This window comes from Tenrec ecaudatus, chromosome 1, assembly GCF_050624435.1.
Source record: "Tenrec ecaudatus isolate mTenEca1 chromosome 1, mTenEca1.hap1, whole genome shotgun sequence".
NCBI classification, from domain to species: domain Eukaryota; kingdom Metazoa; phylum Chordata; class Mammalia; order Afrosoricida; family Tenrecidae; genus Tenrec; species Tenrec ecaudatus.
The window spans coordinates 9,827,241-9,846,125 of NC_134530.1; the positions used below are offsets into that span (position 1 = coordinate 9,827,241).

Below are 18,885 nucleotides of genomic sequence, written 5' to 3' on the forward strand. Positions count from 1 at the left end.
CACTGGGGATGTTTACGTGAAACCCGGCCTGTGTTTATCATTCTTATTTCTTACTGCAATGAAATAAGACCACGGGTAAATGGATTTGTTACTGTAACCAGCTTGATGATTTTAATTCCCCTGGTAATACCCTACAGGACAGGGTGGAACTGGGCCCTGTGGGTTTCTGGGACAGCAACTGTGTATGAGAATAGGAAGCCTGTGCTTCTGCCACAGAGCGGCTGGTGGTTTGGAACTGCTTACCTTGTGGTCACCACTATGCCACCAAAGCTCCTACTTTTGTGGCTACGGGATTTTGCAGTTCTGAGAGTACGCCATCTTCATTTTGGTTAGATTCTCAAGCGTCAGGCAAATATTACAATATCACTCATGATTGTTTAGCAACTCTAGCTAAAGGTTTGCATATGAATCCATCTGCCTCCCATGGAAGGTAAGTTTTTTTTGTTTTTGTTTTTTTTTAAAGAGGTATTATTGGTCCTGTTTGATTTGGGTTAGGGCAGAGATAGAAAAAATATTTCTCTCAGGCTAATGAGTAACTAATTAGAAAATTTGATAATAAAACCCTGATCTTATTCTGACAAACTAGAGAACAAATAGCCATTGTGTTTATAAAGGCAACGAAAATTAATATGGACCACAAACAAGCATTCAACTGCTTGGGGGCACTGCTTAACTTCAAAGGCAACTATTAACTTGATGAAGAAATACCTTGAATTTTGATTCATTAAAGAATATAGAGCTCCTGTCCTCTACAGAAAGTGTAGTCTCGGGTCCAACCAGTTGGGAAAAGAAACTAAAAATCGCCTGTCTTTATTCTCTTCAATTCTAAGCAGAATGGTCTTTGGGACCTTTTACAAAGAATGCTGACTTCACATATCACTGCCGGCAGCAGAGTGGGAATGTTCCTCCGAATGAGGTTCTCCCTGTGCAACGGTTACGACTGGGTTTCTCAACAGAAGGTCAGCAGTTTGAAACCACTGGCCGCTCCGCTGAAGAAAGACGGGGCTTCCTACCCCTACAAAAAACACGGTCTTGGAAACTGGCCCGGTTGAAATACAACCCTGTCTTGTAGCATCGCTGTGCGTCGCAGTGAGGTTGGCTGGTGGGATGGTCCGGAGCTAGAGGATGCGTGATCAGGCTGCCACACCGCACAGCCCCAGGGGCATCGTTCTCCCAACAGATGCAGTTGACCCAGCAGTTTCTTTCTTCACCCCCTGGCATTTAGAGTTTGGATTTGGTTTCTGGAGGGAGGGAGGGGTCCGGGCTGCCGGTGAGGGTCGGGGCTCCATGGGAATTGCAGGCAGATAACACTGTAGGCTGCTGGGCAAACATTGGTGGTTCAACTTTGGCCAGAGGTCCTTCAGAAGAAAGGCCTGGGGATCTACTTCCCACAAATCAGCCCACAGATGAAGTTCGATAATGGGACAAAACGGTGCAACCAACTCAATATTCGAGTTAACGAAGACGCTGCCCTGCTTGGTACGGCTGTGCGGCTGAGTGGTAGGCTGTCTGGATAGTGTCCGAATGTAAGGGTTTAGAAACTACATAAAATGTTGGACAGTAAAAAAAAAAATCAAACAAAAAAGAAGTTTATTCCTTGGGAAGAGACTGGTAGAGCCCCCACAACAATGGCCCTGAGATGACACCCTGACTCACGTCCACAGTGCCTCTTTATCAGCCAAACTACAGGGGTGCTCTCCATGGAGACTGAGCCCACTAGGAAGGCGCACACTCAGCCTAGAGTTCTCAGCTGCCTGGGAATGGAAGGGCGGCCTTTGCCAGAGGACAAATTCAGAAGAGTCCAGAGAGAAAGAGGGTACAAACAGGAAACAGAGGCCATGGGAAGGGCGCTGGCCCACCATGGGGATCGCAGTGGATGAGATAGGAGAGACAATGTGTGGAGGAACTTTCTGAACAGAAAGCCGACCTGCTCCGGGAACTCACTGCCCCAGACCCGAGGCTGACTCAGAGCGGCCCTACAGCACAGGGGAGAACTGCCCCCTGTGGGTTCCCAGACTGGGCTGTTCACAGCCGTACAGAGCCCCAGCTTGCTCCTGCGGGTGCAACTGGTGGTGTTAAACTACTGCAGGGCCATCCAATTCACAACAAAGTCTTTAAAAAAAAAGTCTTAAAACGGCCATCCAATTCACCAAGAAAAGAGTCTTGGAAAAGTGGTTGTGGGTCTGAGAGCCTGTTGTTGAAATGGGCAAGTTCATGAAACCCGGGAAGGTGGTGCTGGTCCAGTGGTCCACAATTTGGGACGCAAAGCCGTCATCATGGAGAACATTGACGGTGGCACCTCAGACCACCCCTACAGCCATGCCCTGGTGGCTGGAATCGACCGATATCCCCGCAAAGTGACAGCCGCCATGGGCAAGAAGAACATTGCCAAGAGGTCAGAGATCAAGTCTTTTGTGAAGGTGTATAACTATAATCCTCTCATGCCCACGAGGTGCTCCGTCCACATCCCCTTGGACAAAACTATCACCAACAAGGATGTCTTCAGAGGCCCTGCTCTTAAACGCAAAGCCCGTCCGGAGGCCAAGGTCAAATTTGAGGAGAGGTACAAGACAGGCAAAACCAAGTGGCTCTTTCAGAAGCTGAGATGCTAGACCTTGAGTCAAACTCATTAAAAACACCCCAAAATGAAAAAGAAAAGAAAGCAAGGAAGCTCTCTGGTTCTCTCTTTTTCTTTGAAGCCAGCTGGCAGCAAGAAGGGGGTCGCAGAGAAGATAAAGACGGTCCCTGCTGTTCCAGAGACCAGGAAGAAAAAGCCAAGGGATGTTGCAGAAGGAAAGATCAAGCGCCTGAGAAAGACGTTTGCCCAAAAGACACTCACAAAGGCCAGTGGTAAGGTGACCTGTGGGAAAGCTATGCACGGTCACAAGGAAGACGGGCAGGGGGACAGAACTGGAATCCCAGGGGCTCGGATGGCCTGAAAAGCTGGCCACTGGGACGTCCCTGGAGAGCCCACACTGGCGTCTGTGGTCAGGATCGGGGGTATCGATGATGTGAGCCCGAAGGCTCAGAGAGTGATGCAGCTTCTCCACCTTCACCGGCTCTTCAGTGGACAGGGCTTCAGGGAGCATGCTGAGGGCTGTGGGACCATCCAACACGTGTGGGTATCCCCCCCCCAAAGTCCGTGGGTGAAGTCATCTGCAAGCGTGGCACTGGCAAAGTCACCAACAATCGTGTTGCCCCGACAGGACAGATGCTCTCTGATTGCACAATCTCTTGGTGAATGCGCCATCACCTGCACAGAGAAGCCGCTTCATGAGGTCTACGCTGTTGGGAGACGCTTCCAAGAAGCAGATAACTTCCCGAGGCCCCTTCATGGGGTCTTCCCCATGAGGTGGGATGAAGAAAACGAACACCCATCAGGTAGAAGGTGGAGATGCTGACATCAGGGAAGACCGGATCAATGGGCTAAAATTAGGATTGTTTTTGTAATCTGGACAGTTAAAAATAACAGTAACTGCTTTCAAATGAGATAGATAGATAGATAGATAGATAGATAGATAGATAGATAGATAGATAGATAGATAGATAAGCAACCAAATAAATAAATAAAATTATGGGGCCCAGTTCTGCTCTGAAACCCAGCCCACTAGGTGGCTGCGGGTTTGCTAATGACCAGCAGGGGGCAGCCTGTCGCTGTCTGAATGGTCCATGGGCAGGAAGAGGTGAGGACCAGGACATCCCCATGGCTGCCTTTCTGGTAGCCCAGCCAACCTCACCGCATGACTTTGTGTCAACCTGAAAATGCATGTGAGTGTAAGGGTGGATTGCAACCTGTCCATCAGGACACGACAGGATGCTGTCTCCTTGGGGCTGTGATCTTCTATAAAGAGGACTCTGGGAACCTCTTCCCCGCTCTCCCTGCCACTTTGCCTTTCTGCCTTCTGGGACTCTGCCACTGGCCTTGAGATGCCGAAGCCGGGCCACGGATCCACTGGGACCTCCCTGCATTCTGCATCATTGCACTTGCCTGGGTGAGTCTGGGGAGGGACTTACAGACCAGCCTCAAATGTGTGGGCTTGCGTTGCACTGGGCTGGGATGCTCTGACATGTGATTCCATCTTGATATAAAGCTCTTGCTTCTACCTAGATGACGGTCACTGGATTTGTTTCTCTTGCCAACCCCGGGCCTAACACACCAGCCAGAGGGAAAGCTCCGTGGTGCCCAATATGGAATCTAAGTCTAGAGGCTTTAAAAAGCGGGGCTTGGCAAGGGTACATGGGTACAGATGAGAGCTCCCAACACAGGGAATCCAGGGTGGATTCCCTTCTGGTGGGTAGCCTAGAGGCTCCTTGGTATTTGTGGGTGTAGATGATCCTCGTGTGGTGTGTGTCTTCCCCCGTGTGGGTGTGGGTTGTGTCTCTTCTGCCCTGAAAAATATCTCAGGAGTGATTTCTTTGGGAACCCAGCCTGTTCATCCTTCGCCTTGTTAACATGACAAAGAATATCCTGTTTCCAACCAGGATCCCACTAATACACGTCGGGGTTTTTAATACGAATTTCAGAGGTGGCACGACTCAATCCATGATGCCCGTGTGTCCCACTCTTAGGTGTCTTCCCAAGAGAAGGAAGTCTCATTTCCCCCCAGGAAGCACTACAGAAATGTTGGGTGCCAGTATCCTCTGTAACTGCCACGATTAGAGACATGAGCGGTATGACCTACCATGGAATGTGATCGCTAACACACACGGAGCCTCCTGTGCCTCCTGCAGCGTGAGAAGGATACCACGCCTGGAGAAATGGAGAAAGAGCAACTCAGCACAGGGAGGCAAGAATGGCTGTACAACGGGGAGAATGTTGTCGTTACCACTGAGTTGTACAGGGAGATGCGATGCAAATGATGTTTGTTTTCAACAGCAACTTTAAAAATAAACTCATAGAACTGGGCATGCATGTGAGTGTCCACTAAAAAAATTTTTTTTGAAAAATTGAAGAGCTAGGTGTACATAAATCATACCTCAAATCCCCCAAATCCCAGAGGGAAAGGTCTTTTACTCGGATAATGGGGCCCACTGCACTCTTAGTCTCAGCCAACATGGGACAGAAGAGACTCTCAGGGCACTGCCCCCACTCAAACAGATGGCTCAGCATAGAGGCTGCTAAGGGCAGCCGCACCTGGGTCTTTGTGGCTTATGGATGCTGTGGAAGACGTGTTCTCAGTCTATGATAATATGCACCAGTACTCTTTTCTCTGCAACACTGCCAGCAATAGGTGTTATCATTTTGGGTGGGTTTTTTTCTTTATCATGTTATTACTGTGTATTTTATGACACCCCTACTCACCAGACAGTGGGCCCTGCTGTAGCGGCTAACGTATCATGCTGTGCTGACTGACATTGTAATTGTATCATGCTTTAGTGGCTAATTTTATAATTGTATCATGATGTAGCAACTAACATTATATCATGCTGTGGTGACTAACACTGTAATTGTATCATGCTGTAATGGCTAACACTGTATCATACTGTAGTGGCTAACATTGTATCATACTGTAGAGGCTAACATTGTATCCTATTGTAGAGGCTAACATTGTATCCTGCTGTAGTGGCTAACATTGTATCATGCTGCATTGGCTAACATTGTATCATGATGTAGTGACTGACATAATTGTATTGTGCTGTGGTGAGTTGCATTGTGTCGGGCTGTGGCGGCTTGTGGCGGTCCGGATATCAAATGATATATTGCAAGGGGCAAATCTGCAAAAGATCTCTTTCCATTGGTGAAGAGCAAGATGTCCCTTTGAAGATAAGGTGCACCGCACCCAGGTGTGTGGCGCCTTTGATGTCCTCCTGTGTGTGTGAAAGCAGGACGGTGGACCAGGAGGACAGTGGACTGGAGAAGAGTCGATGCCTTTGGATGTTGGTGCTGGTGAAGAATATGCCGTGTGCCATGGACAAAAGTACAAACAGATCTACCCCAAGAGAAGTACAGCCAGCATGCTCCCTAGAGGCAGGGATGGCGAGAATTTGTCTCACCTGCTTTGGGCACATTGTCAGGAGAGACCAGGCCCTGGAGAAGGTCAGGAAACAGGAAGAATCTCAACCAGACAGATGGACACAGTGTCTGCAATAAGGGGTGGAAACAAGAACGATTGTGAGGATGGTGCAGGACCAGCCAGTGTTTTGTTCTGTTGTGCAGAGTCAGCACCCACTCTGTAACCCCTAAAACACTGGTTCTCAACCTGTGGGTCGCGATCCCTTTGGGAGCCAAACGACCCTTTCACAGGGGTCGCCTGATTCATCACAGTAGCAAAGTTACAGTGATGAAGTAGCAGTGAAAATAATGTTATGTTGGGGGCTCACAACATGAACTGTATGAAAGGGTCACGGCATTAGGAAGGTTGAGAACCCCTGCCCTGAAACAACTGTCACCTCTCTATGAGTAGGGGGAGAAGGCAGAGCACGCTCGGTGGTCACTATGTCTGCCACCCAGGTCCCTTGGGTCATGGCCTTCGGGCGGGTTTTCAAGCCCTGCACTGTTTTTCTTGTCTTCATTTAGTCCTGGGTGAGGCGGAGTGAATCACTGCCCTCCAGGGGCCCTTTCTTTTTTTTTTTAATTTTAACAATTTATTGGGGCTCATACAATTCTTATCACAGTTCATACATATACATACATCAATTGTATAAAGCACATCTGTACAGTCTTTGCCCTAATCATTTTTTCTCCTCTTTTCTTTTTTTACATTTTATTAGGGACTCACCAGGGGCCCTTTCTATAAGCTGAAGAAGCCCCTCCTTTGTAGCCAAAGACAAGATAGCATGGCTTCACCTGTAATTCAGTTCCTTGGGGTACCCTGTGTGTTATGAGTTGAATTGTGTTCCCTGGGGGCTGCTGGAAGTGGGTGTGTGGAGACATGTCGTGAACCCTAAACCCAATGGCTGTGGTTACAATCCTACTTGGGACTGGGTCCTTCCATTGATGAGGGGAGTTTCATGCAAGGTGTGTTTTGAGCCCATCTCATATAAAATATAAGAGGAGCGGATTAAGCACAGTGATGGGGGAGATAGATGCCATTCCACATGAAGGTCAACAAGGAGACGACAACTGCCTCCATCCACCCCCTGAGCTCACGCAGAGAGAGGGTCTTCTGCTAGAGCTGTGCTCTGAATTCAGACTCCTAGCCTGCTAAACTGTGAGAAAATAAATGTCTGTCTGTCAGAGCCATCCCCTTTCGGTGTGTCTGGTCTAGCAGTGCTAGTGAACTGTGACAGCGTGGCTCAGAGAATCAAAATCCTCTCTCCTTCTTGTCATGGGCGGATGAGCTAACAAGCAAGATAAGAACAGGCTTGACTGCTGATCTCTAGTAATCAGCAATCTCTACTGATCTCTAGTAAATGAGGTAAACCCATGCTTACTTGCTTACTGGGCATTCTTTCCCCACCAAACCGAAACCAAGACTCACTGCTATCAAATGAATTCCAGTCGGTGCTAATAAACTCATTGCCATCAATCAATCTAGCTCATAGTGACCGTATAGGCCAGAGTAGCACTTCCGCTGTGGGTTCCTGAGATGGTAGCTCTTGACAAGAGTAGAAAACCTCACCTTTCTCCAGAGGAGCGGTTGGTGGTTTTGAACTGCTGACCTTGTGGTGAGCAGCCCAACACATAACCACTACAACACCAGGGCTCTTTCCACCTCATAGAAACCTACACAGGGTTTCTGAGACCATAAATGTTTATAGAAGCAGATAGCCGCCTCTTCTCCCATGGAGCGGTTGGTAGGTTTGAACCGCCGACCTTGTCGCAAACATACAATGCCTAAAGAGACATTGGCTCTGAAGGAAGGTGCTGTGGGGTTGGGAGAAACACACCAGCCACCCCTAGATGCAGAGTCTTCCATGTGGGGGGAAACGAGCAATTATTCACTCAAAATCGCTGCCATCGAGTGCATGCCCATGTGGATTTTTCAGACTGTGGCTCTTGATGGGAGTAGCAAGCCTCATCTTTCTCCTGCAGAGTGGCTAATGGTTTCGAACTGCTGAGCTTGCAGTTATCAGCCCAAGTAACCACTGCACCACCCGTTGAAATGGTTCACTACAGATTAGCAAGCACGCACTTACCTTTTTGTTGTGTCATTCGATGGTGATTCTCCTTGCTACAGCCAAGCCAACTTTTCTGCTGTGGGGCTCTTGCCTTTGCCTTTCTGCCCACCTGGATTGGTCCTCCAAGTTCTTTGCACCTGCTTCACTCTGCCCAAGGATCCCTGGTGGCGCTGAGGTTCTGTGCCAGCCTGCTAAATGCAAGGTGGGCGGTTGAAACCCACCAGCAGCTCCTCGGGAGAAAGATGAGGAGAAAGATCCCCAGTGTCAGAAACCCTGAGTTTGGCCAGAGGGCTCCTTTAGGGAGAAGGAGGGCAAGACTTCATTTACAGACTTGGGACCTCTTGTCAGGAGAGACCAGTTCCTGGAAAAGGACGCCATGTTTGGTCAGGTGGAGTGGGCCAGTGGGTTGAGAGCACTCTGGGAAAAGGAACAGCCAGTGCAGAGGCCCTGCGCAGGACCATACTTGTGGGGGTGGACGAACATCAGAGGGACACTGAGGAGGCCTGAGAAGCTAGAGAGGGGGGTGGGGGGCACAGGGAGGGATGGGGCGGGGCATTAGTGCAGTGAGATAGGCATTCTAGTCTGAGAGGATAATAGAAATGGGATTGGTTTATGTTTCAATGGAAGCCTTCCTGGAGGAGGGGACACAAGAAGCATCTCCAGAGAAGGTGGGTGGGAAGGACATTCCTCGCTGAGGGAACAGCATGTGAGGAGGGAGCACCCATTTGAGGAACTGAAATAAGGGAATGACCGTTGAGGCTGGAGTGAGGGGGTGAGCAATGGGGCCCTAGGGGTGGGGCCAGGAAGGGCTGAACTTCACTACATTGCTGACTGGTGACAGGGGGAAGCCAAGGGCCAGGGCACCAGCCCTGGGGCATCCGAACAGAGGAAGCCCACTGCCCTCAAGTCCAGGGAGACCCTGAGACAGAGCCGAGATGCTCCCTGGAGTTCTCGAGGCTGAAAATATTTACTGACGGAGACAGCCTCACCTCTCTCCCTCAGAGCAGCCAGTGGGTTTGAACTGCAGACCTTGCAGTTAGCAGTCAGCTCAAAGAGTTAGCCACTGCACCATGTCCCTCTGGTTGGGGACAGATGTGGCAGGACTGGGAGAAGCCAGGGGGCAGCAGCACCGTGCCTGGGCAGTGCAGAGCAGATAGATTTGAACAAATTGAGGTTGAGCTTGGAAGGAAGAATTACTATGGAAAACTCATAGGACCCTGTAGAACAAGACTGACCTGTGGGTTCCCAAGGGCTGTACAGTAGACCCCCGCGGACCTCGACGCTAATCCGTTCTAGAAGAAGCCTCAAGATGCAATGCAGTCGAATTCTGAATCAGCTTTTCCCAGAAGAATACCTGAAAATGGAATAATCCGTTCTCAACCACCAAGATTTTACCCTAACCTTGCCTTTTTAAACAAAACATTACACAGACATTTCAAAGTAATTGAGTTCAGCGTTAAGTAAAATAATTGAAATAAGAAACACAACATTAAAAAAGTTTTTTAACAAATACAGTATGGTCCGTACCTCGAGACTGACGAGGATCTGGATCTGTGGACACGGATGTGGAGAGGAGGGATGGAGAGAGAGTCACTGTTTGGAAGGGGAAGCCCCTTCCATAAAATCAACCGGGAGCTGCTTTTCAGGAGTTTTTTCCTTCTTTGCTTTTTTTCACCAGGAACTGGCTGGCTTTCTCTTAAAAAAAAAAAATTCTGCCTAATGTGGTCTGCAGTTGGCATTTCCTTAACTGCTTTCTAAAAGGGTTTACTAAATTATCATAAACAATATCAATAACGTGGTTAACCTGTGCCTTATCATGATGATTCTTTACCAAAAAACCTCTTTCTTAGGATCCATGATTTTTATCTAAAAACAGTACAAAAAGCCACAAAAACTAAGAAAATTATAGCAAAATGCTTGGAACCCAGGTGCCAAAGGTTTAAACAATGCATACTAATAATGCCAACTAACGCTGCTGCCGAGTGACCGAAACACATGAACTGCTTTTGTTTACAAAAATCACATGTGTCAGGTTGGATTCTGATGTTTTGTTCCAGCTCCAAAGCAGAGTTTTCTCGACAGGAATCCAATTACCGTATATACTCGAGCATAAGCTGACCCGAATATCAGCCGAGGCGCCTAATTCAACCACAAAAGCTGCATCTAAAAATGTGCTGAAAACCTCAGCTTCTACACAAGTGTACATGGTGTGTTGAGCTCCGGGGTTCTGCTGTAGCTCTTTACAGGAGGAGAAAAACCTCCTCCCTTACCAGACGAGTGAGGGATAGAGTCAAGAAGGGCGGAGCGCTCTGACTCTCCTTTGGCCTCCCTTTCTCTCCAGTCTCTCTTTGTCCTTTTCTGTGTCTAGTGCTCCGTGTGTCCCCCTGGCTCTGTGTTTCTCCATCTGTCTCAGACTCTGTCTCAGACTCACTGTCTCTCTACTTCTATCTCTCCATTTCTGTCTCTGTGCATCTCTCTGTCTCTGTGCATCTCTTGTTGTCTCTGTCTTTCTGTGTGTGTCTCTCTCCAGCTCTGTCTCCCTGTGCATCTCTGCCCCTGGTGTCTGAGGGGCAAAGGGACGGTTGCTGTCTGGGGCAGTGACCACTGGGGCCTGCAGAGCCTTCTGGGAAGGAGAGGGTGGTACTGGAGCCTAGGGTGGCTGTGGGACCAGGGTGGCTTCAGGGGGCCAGGCTGGTGTGAAGGAGACTCCGGGCCGGCTGGAGGGAGGGGTCAGCAGGCAGAGGGGCCCCTGGGTGGTGAGATAATGGGCGTCAATGTGGAAGTACTAGAGGGAGGCTACTGGATCATCCTGGAGTTGGGAGTAGGGGGAGTAGTCACAGAGTGTGCAGGGTGGTGTGGAGTGGGGACAGAGTTTAAAGTCAGGTAGAAAAAAAAGTACCTCCTCAATGCAAGAATACTTTGTTCTATTAAATTGGCATTCCATGATGCTCACCTTCCCAACACAAGCACTGAAGACAAAGCAGGTGCATAAGCAAATGTGGTGAAGAAAGTTGCTGGTGCCCAGATATCAAAAGATATAGCATCTGGGGTCTTAAAGGCTTGAAGGTAAACAAGCGACCATCTAGCTCAGAAGCAACAACGCCCACATGGAAGAAGCACACCAGCCTGGGTGACTACGAGCTGTTGAAGGGATCAGGTTATCAGGCATCAAAGAACAAAAAATCATGTCATTGTGAATGAGGGGGAATGCAGAGTAGAGACCCAAAGCCCATCTGTAGGCAACTGTACACCCCCTTACAGAAGGATCGCTGGGAGGAGACGCCAGTCAGGGTGCAGTGTAGCAACGATGAAACATACAACTTTCCTCTAGTTCCTAAATGCTTCTTCTCCCCCCACTATCATGATCCCAATTCTACCTTACAAATCTGGCTAGACCAGAGGATGTACACTGGTACAGATAGGAACTGGAAACACAGAGAATCCAGGACGGATGATCCCTTCAGGACCAGTGGTGTGAGTGGCAATACTGGGAGGGCGGAGGGCGGGTGGGGTGGAAAGGGGGAACCGATTACAAGGATCTACATATAACCTCCTCCCTGGGGGACAGACAACAGAAAAGTGGGTGAAGAGAGATGTCGGTCAGTGCAAGATATGACTAAATAATAATTTATAAATTATGAAGCGTTCATGAGGGAGGGAGGAGTAGGGAGGGAGGGGAAAAAAGAGGAGGTGATGCCCAGGGGTTTAAGTGGAGAGCAAATGTTTTGAGAATGATGAGGGCAATGAATGTACAGCTGTGCTTTACACAATTGATGTTTGTACAGATTGTGATAAGAGTTGTATGAGCCCCTAATAAAAGGATTAAAACAAACAAAAAAAGGGGTGAGTAGAAGGAGAGAGGATGAGACAGAGAGAGACAGAAAGCAGGAGAGACGGGCTACAGCACATCTACCTGGACCCATTGGGACCTGGGACCTGGGTGCTGGGGACTAATGTCTCTTGGAACATGTCCATCGGTGCTGAGCCGGCTCACACCGGCCCTCAGCTCCAGGCCCCGTCACAGGGCCACGAGTGGCATCCTCACACTGGCATCAGCATCGGCCACGGAGGGAGTATTTACACCAGAGAAATTGGCCAACACTCCAGTCAGGGCTACTTAGTGTCAGAGAGGAGGCTGGTTACTGTCTGCCAGACTGCCCCGTGTGTGTGTGTGTGTGTGTGTGTGTGTGTGTGTGTGTGTGTGTGTGTTCTGCAGGCCATGCATATTCATGTGTGCCCGTCGCTGCCTGTGTCTCTGTAGAGACGTGACCACACGTGTCCCCTGGGTCTCCGCTGTGCCCCAGCGTTCCCCAGGCGAGGCTTGGGGCCCGTTCCTCTTCTGTTCAGTTGCTTCTGAACAACAGGAAGCTGTTGGGGTGGGGTGAGGGTGGGGAGACTCCCCCTGGTGCCTGACCCCTCCACCGCACGGCACCCACAAGCGCAGGGCTGGGGGCGGGGGCCAAGCCCCTGTGTCTGGAACCCCTGACCTCTGGGCTGGCCTCAGACCTCAGAGTCATCGCTCCGTGGGGACGGAGGTGAGTTGGACGAGGAAGGGAAAGTTGCGGCTGAGTTGGGTCGCCCTGCGGTGACGCTAGGCCCTGGCCGTGGTGGACTTTAGGAGCTGAGAGCCGGACCGCACCCGGGCAGCCCCCAGGACACAGCTCTTCTTGGTGAGTGACCAACAGGCACAGTGGGGCTCAGACTGAGGGTCGGGGTAGAGAAGCCTAGGGGCACTGAGGGCAGTGGACAGATAGGCCACCGTCATCTCTCCACCATCTGTTCACCCCGAGTCAGGAGGTGTCTGCACCCCAAATTTTCTCTAGAGGAGGGGTGTGCCTGGGAGGACAGCGGGGGTCTGTGGCTGGCTGAGGGAGACACGGGGAGGGGGGGATGTGGGATGGAGGCCCCCTGGGACCCAGACCTGCTTGGGAAGCAAGGAGAGTTCACCAGGTCACATGCAGGTCCAGGGGTTCGCATGTACCCCACCCCCACCACCCGGAGCAGCGGGGCGGTATGGAAAATGCAACATCTGAAACAAAATGTGTGCTTGGGGCGGACGTCTGAGAACCCCCTGAGCTGAGGCTCACCCTGTCTTCCAAGGTCACCCCCCTACCATGCTGCTCTCCCCCACGGGGATCCCCCCAAGCCCCTCTTCCCTGCCCCTGGGCCTCCTGGAAAGCCTCCTGACTCGGCTGGCTGGGGTGGGGTGGGGTGAGGTGAGGGAGGAAGCCTGCGGTTTGTGCTGGGTACACCCAGCTCCCCCAGTTTCCTCCCAACCCTGCCTGCACTGCCGAGGGGCCAGCAGCAGCCACCCAGGGGCTGCTGGGAGCTGGGAGGGGGTAGACTTGGAGAGGTTGGATCCAGGGAGGATGAGCCTGGTGGCTTAAGCCAGGACCACATTGGGACATGGCTCAGAAGTCACACTCAGGGGCCTGATTCTCCACCATGGTCAGCCCCCTGAGTGACCTGTGACTGAGAAAGGGGGATTGAGTCAAGGGGAGTGGAGATCCGGAAGAGGGTGGGCTCTGTGGCCAGCAGCTGTTGGGCCCCACACCACCACACTTTGCCACCCTGCTAGGGGGGCTTCCTGGAGGAGGCAAGCTTCTTCGTGTCATTTGGTTTTATCAATCTGCATCCTGCAAAAAAGATGGATGGCGTGGTGACTTCGTGGAGATGAAGAAGGAGGCAGGCTTGTTTGTGTGCAGATGGGAACAAACACTGTCCCATGGGCCTACGGGAGCGCTGCTGGCATTCTGCCAGCTAGGCCGACTTCCTCCACAGCCTTCCCCGAATCCTCTCATCCTCACGAACACATGCTCACCTCAATGTCCGGGCCAACCTTTCTCAATGGCAGCCGGAGCTCATATAGACAGGGCTTCAGAAGGATGTGGGGCTGGAGGGTGGTGTCTGTGTCTAAGGAAGGTGAGAGGTAATTTGGGCTTGTGGTTTAAAGGCACCCTCGGGGCAGTAGTTTTGGGGGGTCATCCAGCTTCAGTGGGTCCAGGAGTCTGGATTCCACTAGAATTGGTGCTTTTAGGAAGCCAGTTTACAACCAGGGCTTCAAACTGGCTCTTGGTTCCCAGGTCGGTCTCAGCCAACAAAATGACCCCGGTTGGTAAGATGGTAGTTTGCTGGAACGGTAACCAGACAGGGCGACACTCTGGGTCCAAACCCTGCTTGAAACCTCTTCCTAGGAAACAAGCCTGTTACATAGCAGCCAAATCTCTTGCCCCACCCAGTGGGACCAACAGTGCCCGGCTCGCGATGGTGGCCCACCACACTGCTGGAATGGGTGCCGCTCTCCACAGTCCCGGGAATAATCCAGTCTCCTGCGAGGATTCACTGTGCCTCTTCCGAGTCTCCCACTTCTGTTCCGGTTATCGTTCCAGTGAACCCCAGTTTTGCAAATGGGTGTCTGTTCCACTTTTGCTGTCATGACTGAACCAGCAAATGACCTAAGCACTCGGGGCCTGTCTGTTCATTGGCGAGAGAGCTGTCTGTCCTAAGGCCTTGCCTATAAAATCGTAGTGCAGAGCCTAGCAGCCTTGTTGGTGCTGTTAGGTGCCATTGAGTCGGCTCCAACCCATAGCGACCCCGTGCCCAACAGAAGGAAACACTGCCCGGTCCTGCGCCCTCCTCACCGTGGTTCCCACGCCTAAGTCCATTGCTGCGGTCAAGGTGTCCGTCCATCTTGTTGAGGGCCTTCCTCTTTTCCGCTGCCCCTCCACTTTAAGGAACCTGATGTCCTTCTCCAGGGACTGGCCTCTCCTTGACCACAGGAGAGAAGGTGTGGCGGTCCACACTCAGGGAAACCCCGTCACATCAGGTGCGGCAGTGGGTCCTCTTTCAAGCGATGGGCTTGTCGAGACAGATCACATCCTGGGGGCCGGGGTGGGGGCAATCGGTCATCACCGCTGCAGTACATCATCACTCTCAGGCCAAAGCCCTGAGGATCGTGGCCCAGCCACATTGACACATGTTAGAGATAGGGCTGGGGACACAACTCAGGCTGCGTCGGAAGAAGAGAAGGTGTCAGTCCCTTCCTTCAGGTGTGCGAGCATGAGTCAGGTAGCTAGGAAGCACCGATGAACACCAAACCACAAATCAAACCCACTGCCGCCCAGTCAATTCAGACCCCAGGGGACCCTGTGGAGCAAAGTAGGACTCTCCCTGTGGGTTTCCAAGAATGTAAATCGTTATGAAGGCAGACAGCCTTGTCTTTCTCCCGCAGAGTGGTGGCTGGCTTCAAACTGCTGACCTTGTAGTTCTCAGCTCAATGCGTAACCAACCCCACCACCGGGGCTCCCTATCAAGCTCCCTCCAGGGGCATTTAATCCTGCCCCTCCTTCTCTTCAAGGAGACCTGGTGGCATGGTGGTTCTGCATTGGGCTGTGGCCTGCTAAGTCGGCGGATGGAAACCACCAGCAGCTCCAAGGGAGAAAGACAGGGCTTTCTACTCCTGTGAACAGTTACAGACTCAGACTCTCCCAGAGGCCGTTCTACCCTGTCCTATCAGGTCACTAGGAATCAGTATTGACTTGATGGCGGTCCGTTTGGGCTTGGGTTTCTTTTTTTCTCCTTTTCTTGGGAGTGGTGATGGTTTGGGGCCGGGCAGTCACAGAAGGGCTCCGTGAGAGGCGGGGTAGCCGTGAGGGGAAGCTGGAGAGGGCAGAGAATTCCTTGGGCCAGAGGAGTGAAAATGCATCCAGGGAACACCTACCACCAGGGGGCAGCACGTGTGCGCACGAGTACACGGGGAGACAGGGCCAGTCACCCAAAGGCAGGCTGACACGCAGGAGCCCTGGAGATGCACCCCACAGATAGGACATGTGCATGCCCCCTCAGACATGCGCACCAACGGGGATGTCAAAGATTCAGAAACCCACCCCGGCACCCACCCAAACGCAGGCTCTGACCCTCAAGACCAGCACACAGCCCTCACCCACCAGAAAGCCCACCCTCTTTCCCTGGAGCCGCAGCCTTTGGGGGCCCAGTGGGCTGTGCACTGAGCTGCTAACCAGAAGGTCTGCGGTTCAAACCCGCCAGCTGCTCCCCGGGAGAAAGATAGGAGCATCGGATCCCGTACAGATCTGTTCGGAGCCATCAAAACGGTTCCCGCCCATAGCACCCTGTGCACAACAGGGCACTGATGCAGCCACTGTGTCACTCCATCTCAGGAGAGCCTTCAGGACGGACGGGGCAGGGTTTCCTTCTGTTGTGCAGAAGGTTGCTATGGGTCGGAACCCACTGACGGCACCCAACAACAACGACTTCACCTGACACTCACCAGGGCCAGCCTCCTTGTCCTCCGGGGTAGCTGAGCCAGGCCCAGTGACGGTGGCTTCTTCCTGACACTTCCAAGCCCACAGAGAGGGTGTCGAACACACCCATGGGGAAACTCAGCTCTGGCCCAGGCTGCACTTCACTTCTGAGGACACCCAGTGTGCCTGCTCCCACCCTGCTGTCACCCTGGACTACTAGACATGTCCAGCCAGACCCTACGACCCCAACCAAGCTCCTGGGGCTGAGCGTTGGGGCAGAGAGTTTGGCGGCCTTGGGCTGGGGTCCTCCAGCCCTGCCCCCAGGTTGTAGATTCCAGCTCCCATCCCTGGTGGCGGCTGTCTGGCCCCGCCCCTCGTGCTGGGAGCCCGTCCTGGCAGGGATCCCCCGGCCTGAATCCAGCCACATCCTAGCTGCTCTCACTCTCACTCTCACCCACACGGCCCCATGGCTGACTCCCTGCTCAACCACTCCTGGCCTGCCCTCTCCAAGCTGTGGCGGAAGCAGTGGGCCTTCAAGAGAGGTAAGGGGCAGCCAGTGACCAGGGGCTCAGCTCCCCAACCTCTAGGGGAGGCTCCCCGCCTGCCGGCCATCATGTCTTCATCAGTCCCTGCTGGGCCAAGCACTTGAGGGCCTCTGGCTTCAGGCGTCTTGCTGGGAGCTCCCTGAGACTCCATGCTCCCTGATCAAGCAGTTGTGGGCTCCCTCGTGCCCCAAGGGGACATCTCCCTTGAGGGAACCAGAAGGTCCCCTTGCAGAAAGAGAGAATCTGTCATGCTCCACCCTCTGTACAGGGTGAGTGTCCCCTCATGGGGCCAGTTCTGCCCTATGCAGTAGGGCCCCGGGTTTGTTTGTTTGTTTGTTTCTGCGTGAGCACCAAGTTCCGAAGGACAGCCCAGTAACTCTCTGGGGGGGGGGCGCTGCCTGGCAGGGGGTTGGGGGCAGCAGGAGAGGGCATGTTGGGTACTTTCGGGGGCTCCGGTAGACGCTCACGCAAACATCTTGTCACAGTTGCATGCTGTGGTGTGTGGGTTCCAATTCACAGAGAGCCCCCCCTGTGACCAGGGTTCCCTAGAACACAGACTCCAAGGGAGCAGAGCCTTGGGGGAGGCCCCAACTGCTGACTGTTTGATTAGCCGCCGAGCGCGTCACCATCATACCACTAGGGCTCCTTATATATATACACGCATAATTTATCACACACACACACACTCACACACACACCCTTTGCCACACTGAGTCGATGCCGAGACTCCAAGAGACTCTGTCACTCACACGTTCGCTGTCCTCGAGTCCATACTGACTCGTAGAGACTCTCCAGGACAGGGGAGAACTGCTCCTTGCATGGCTGAGACTAACTGTTGACAGGAGGAAGGAGCCTCCTCTTTCCCCCAAGGAGCGGCTGGTGGTTTCGAACTGCAAACCTTGAAGATCGCAACCCAACTCAGTATCACTACACCACCATGGCCCCTCACAACTCTCTAGGGCAGAGTTTACACCCCATTAGGCCTTAGGGGAGCTGACTGCACATCTCTCTTCCGCAGAGCCTCTGGGTGGGTTAGCAGCCAAGTACTTAACCACCGCGCCACCAGTGCCTGTCCTACACGCCTACACACTCTTACTCACACAGGTACAAACCCTGTGCACACTCACAAGGCCCCACACACGCATACTCATAGATGCACAGTGCACGCCCACATCATCACACACACGCACACATACATATGCACACACACACACACCAAGCCTGCCCTTGTGTCTCAGGGTCTTCATTTCCCTCTGCGGGAGCTACATAGACCCCTGACTTGTATCGCTTTTCAGAGAGATGCTTCTAATCTCAATGGTCTGGACTCCATCTGGCGATTCTCGGGGGCTGAATACCTCCAGAGATACGTGGGGCTGTGTAGGTGGAGGGTGGAGGGGTGGCGGGCAGCGGTTGGTCCTGCACTTGTCCACTCTGGGGTTTCCTTGCCATCGTTCTTGTCCTGCACGAACCAGTCAGACCAACCCCACTGTTCGTTCAGCCACCATCGCCTGCGATTTGTTTCGTAGACTGTGGGTTTCTGAAGAGGAGGGGCTCTCATTGACCTAATGTGGGGTCTGGGGGGCAGGGCTGGGGGACAGAGGGGGGCCTGGGACCCTGGAGAGGCCAACAGAAGAGTTGTCATGAGGACGACAGAAACTGTTGGTTCCTGGGCCCTCACCGCACACCAGGACTAGGACCAGGAATGATCAGTTCCATGTAGGGTGCAGTTGGGCTCAGAGAAGGGGGAGTGACTTACTGAGGAGATGGTATGGGGGTCTCCCAGGGCCGACTGCCCCCAGACAGAGGTCATCCCTGCCCCCACCATCCAAGCATCCTGGCCAACCAGCCTGACACCAGCTGGCCCTCCCACAGCGCTCTATTTCTGTGACTGGGTCGGAAACCCATCGTAGTGATCACTCAGAACTCACAGGCCAGGCTCACAGTTATGGGGTTTATTTGCGACTTGGCAGGTTACCATTCAGGTGAGAAATGCTTAGGATGGAGCTGTCCGGTCAGGA

General features: G+C 52.4%; 1 protein-coding gene and 1 pseudogene across 1 annotated transcript in view; both read left to right on the forward strand.

Annotated features, from left to right (window-relative positions):
* The first annotated feature begins 2,202 nt into the window (after nucleotides 1–2,202).
* LOC142439021 (large ribosomal subunit protein eL27-like) lies at nucleotides 2,203–2,612 on the forward strand (annotated as a pseudogene).
* Nucleotides 2,613–16,788: 14,176 nt separating this feature from the next.
* Nucleotides 16,789–18,885, forward strand: part of LOC142439094 (rho guanine nucleotide exchange factor 18-like) — a 44,795-nt gene continuing 42,698 nt past the window's right edge. Inside the window, exon 1 of the mRNA XM_075541233.1 lies at nucleotides 16,789–16,864. Coding sequence (XP_075397348.1) covers nucleotides 16,789–16,864 — 76 coding nt within the window. The remainder of the gene's footprint in view (nucleotides 16,865–18,885) is intronic.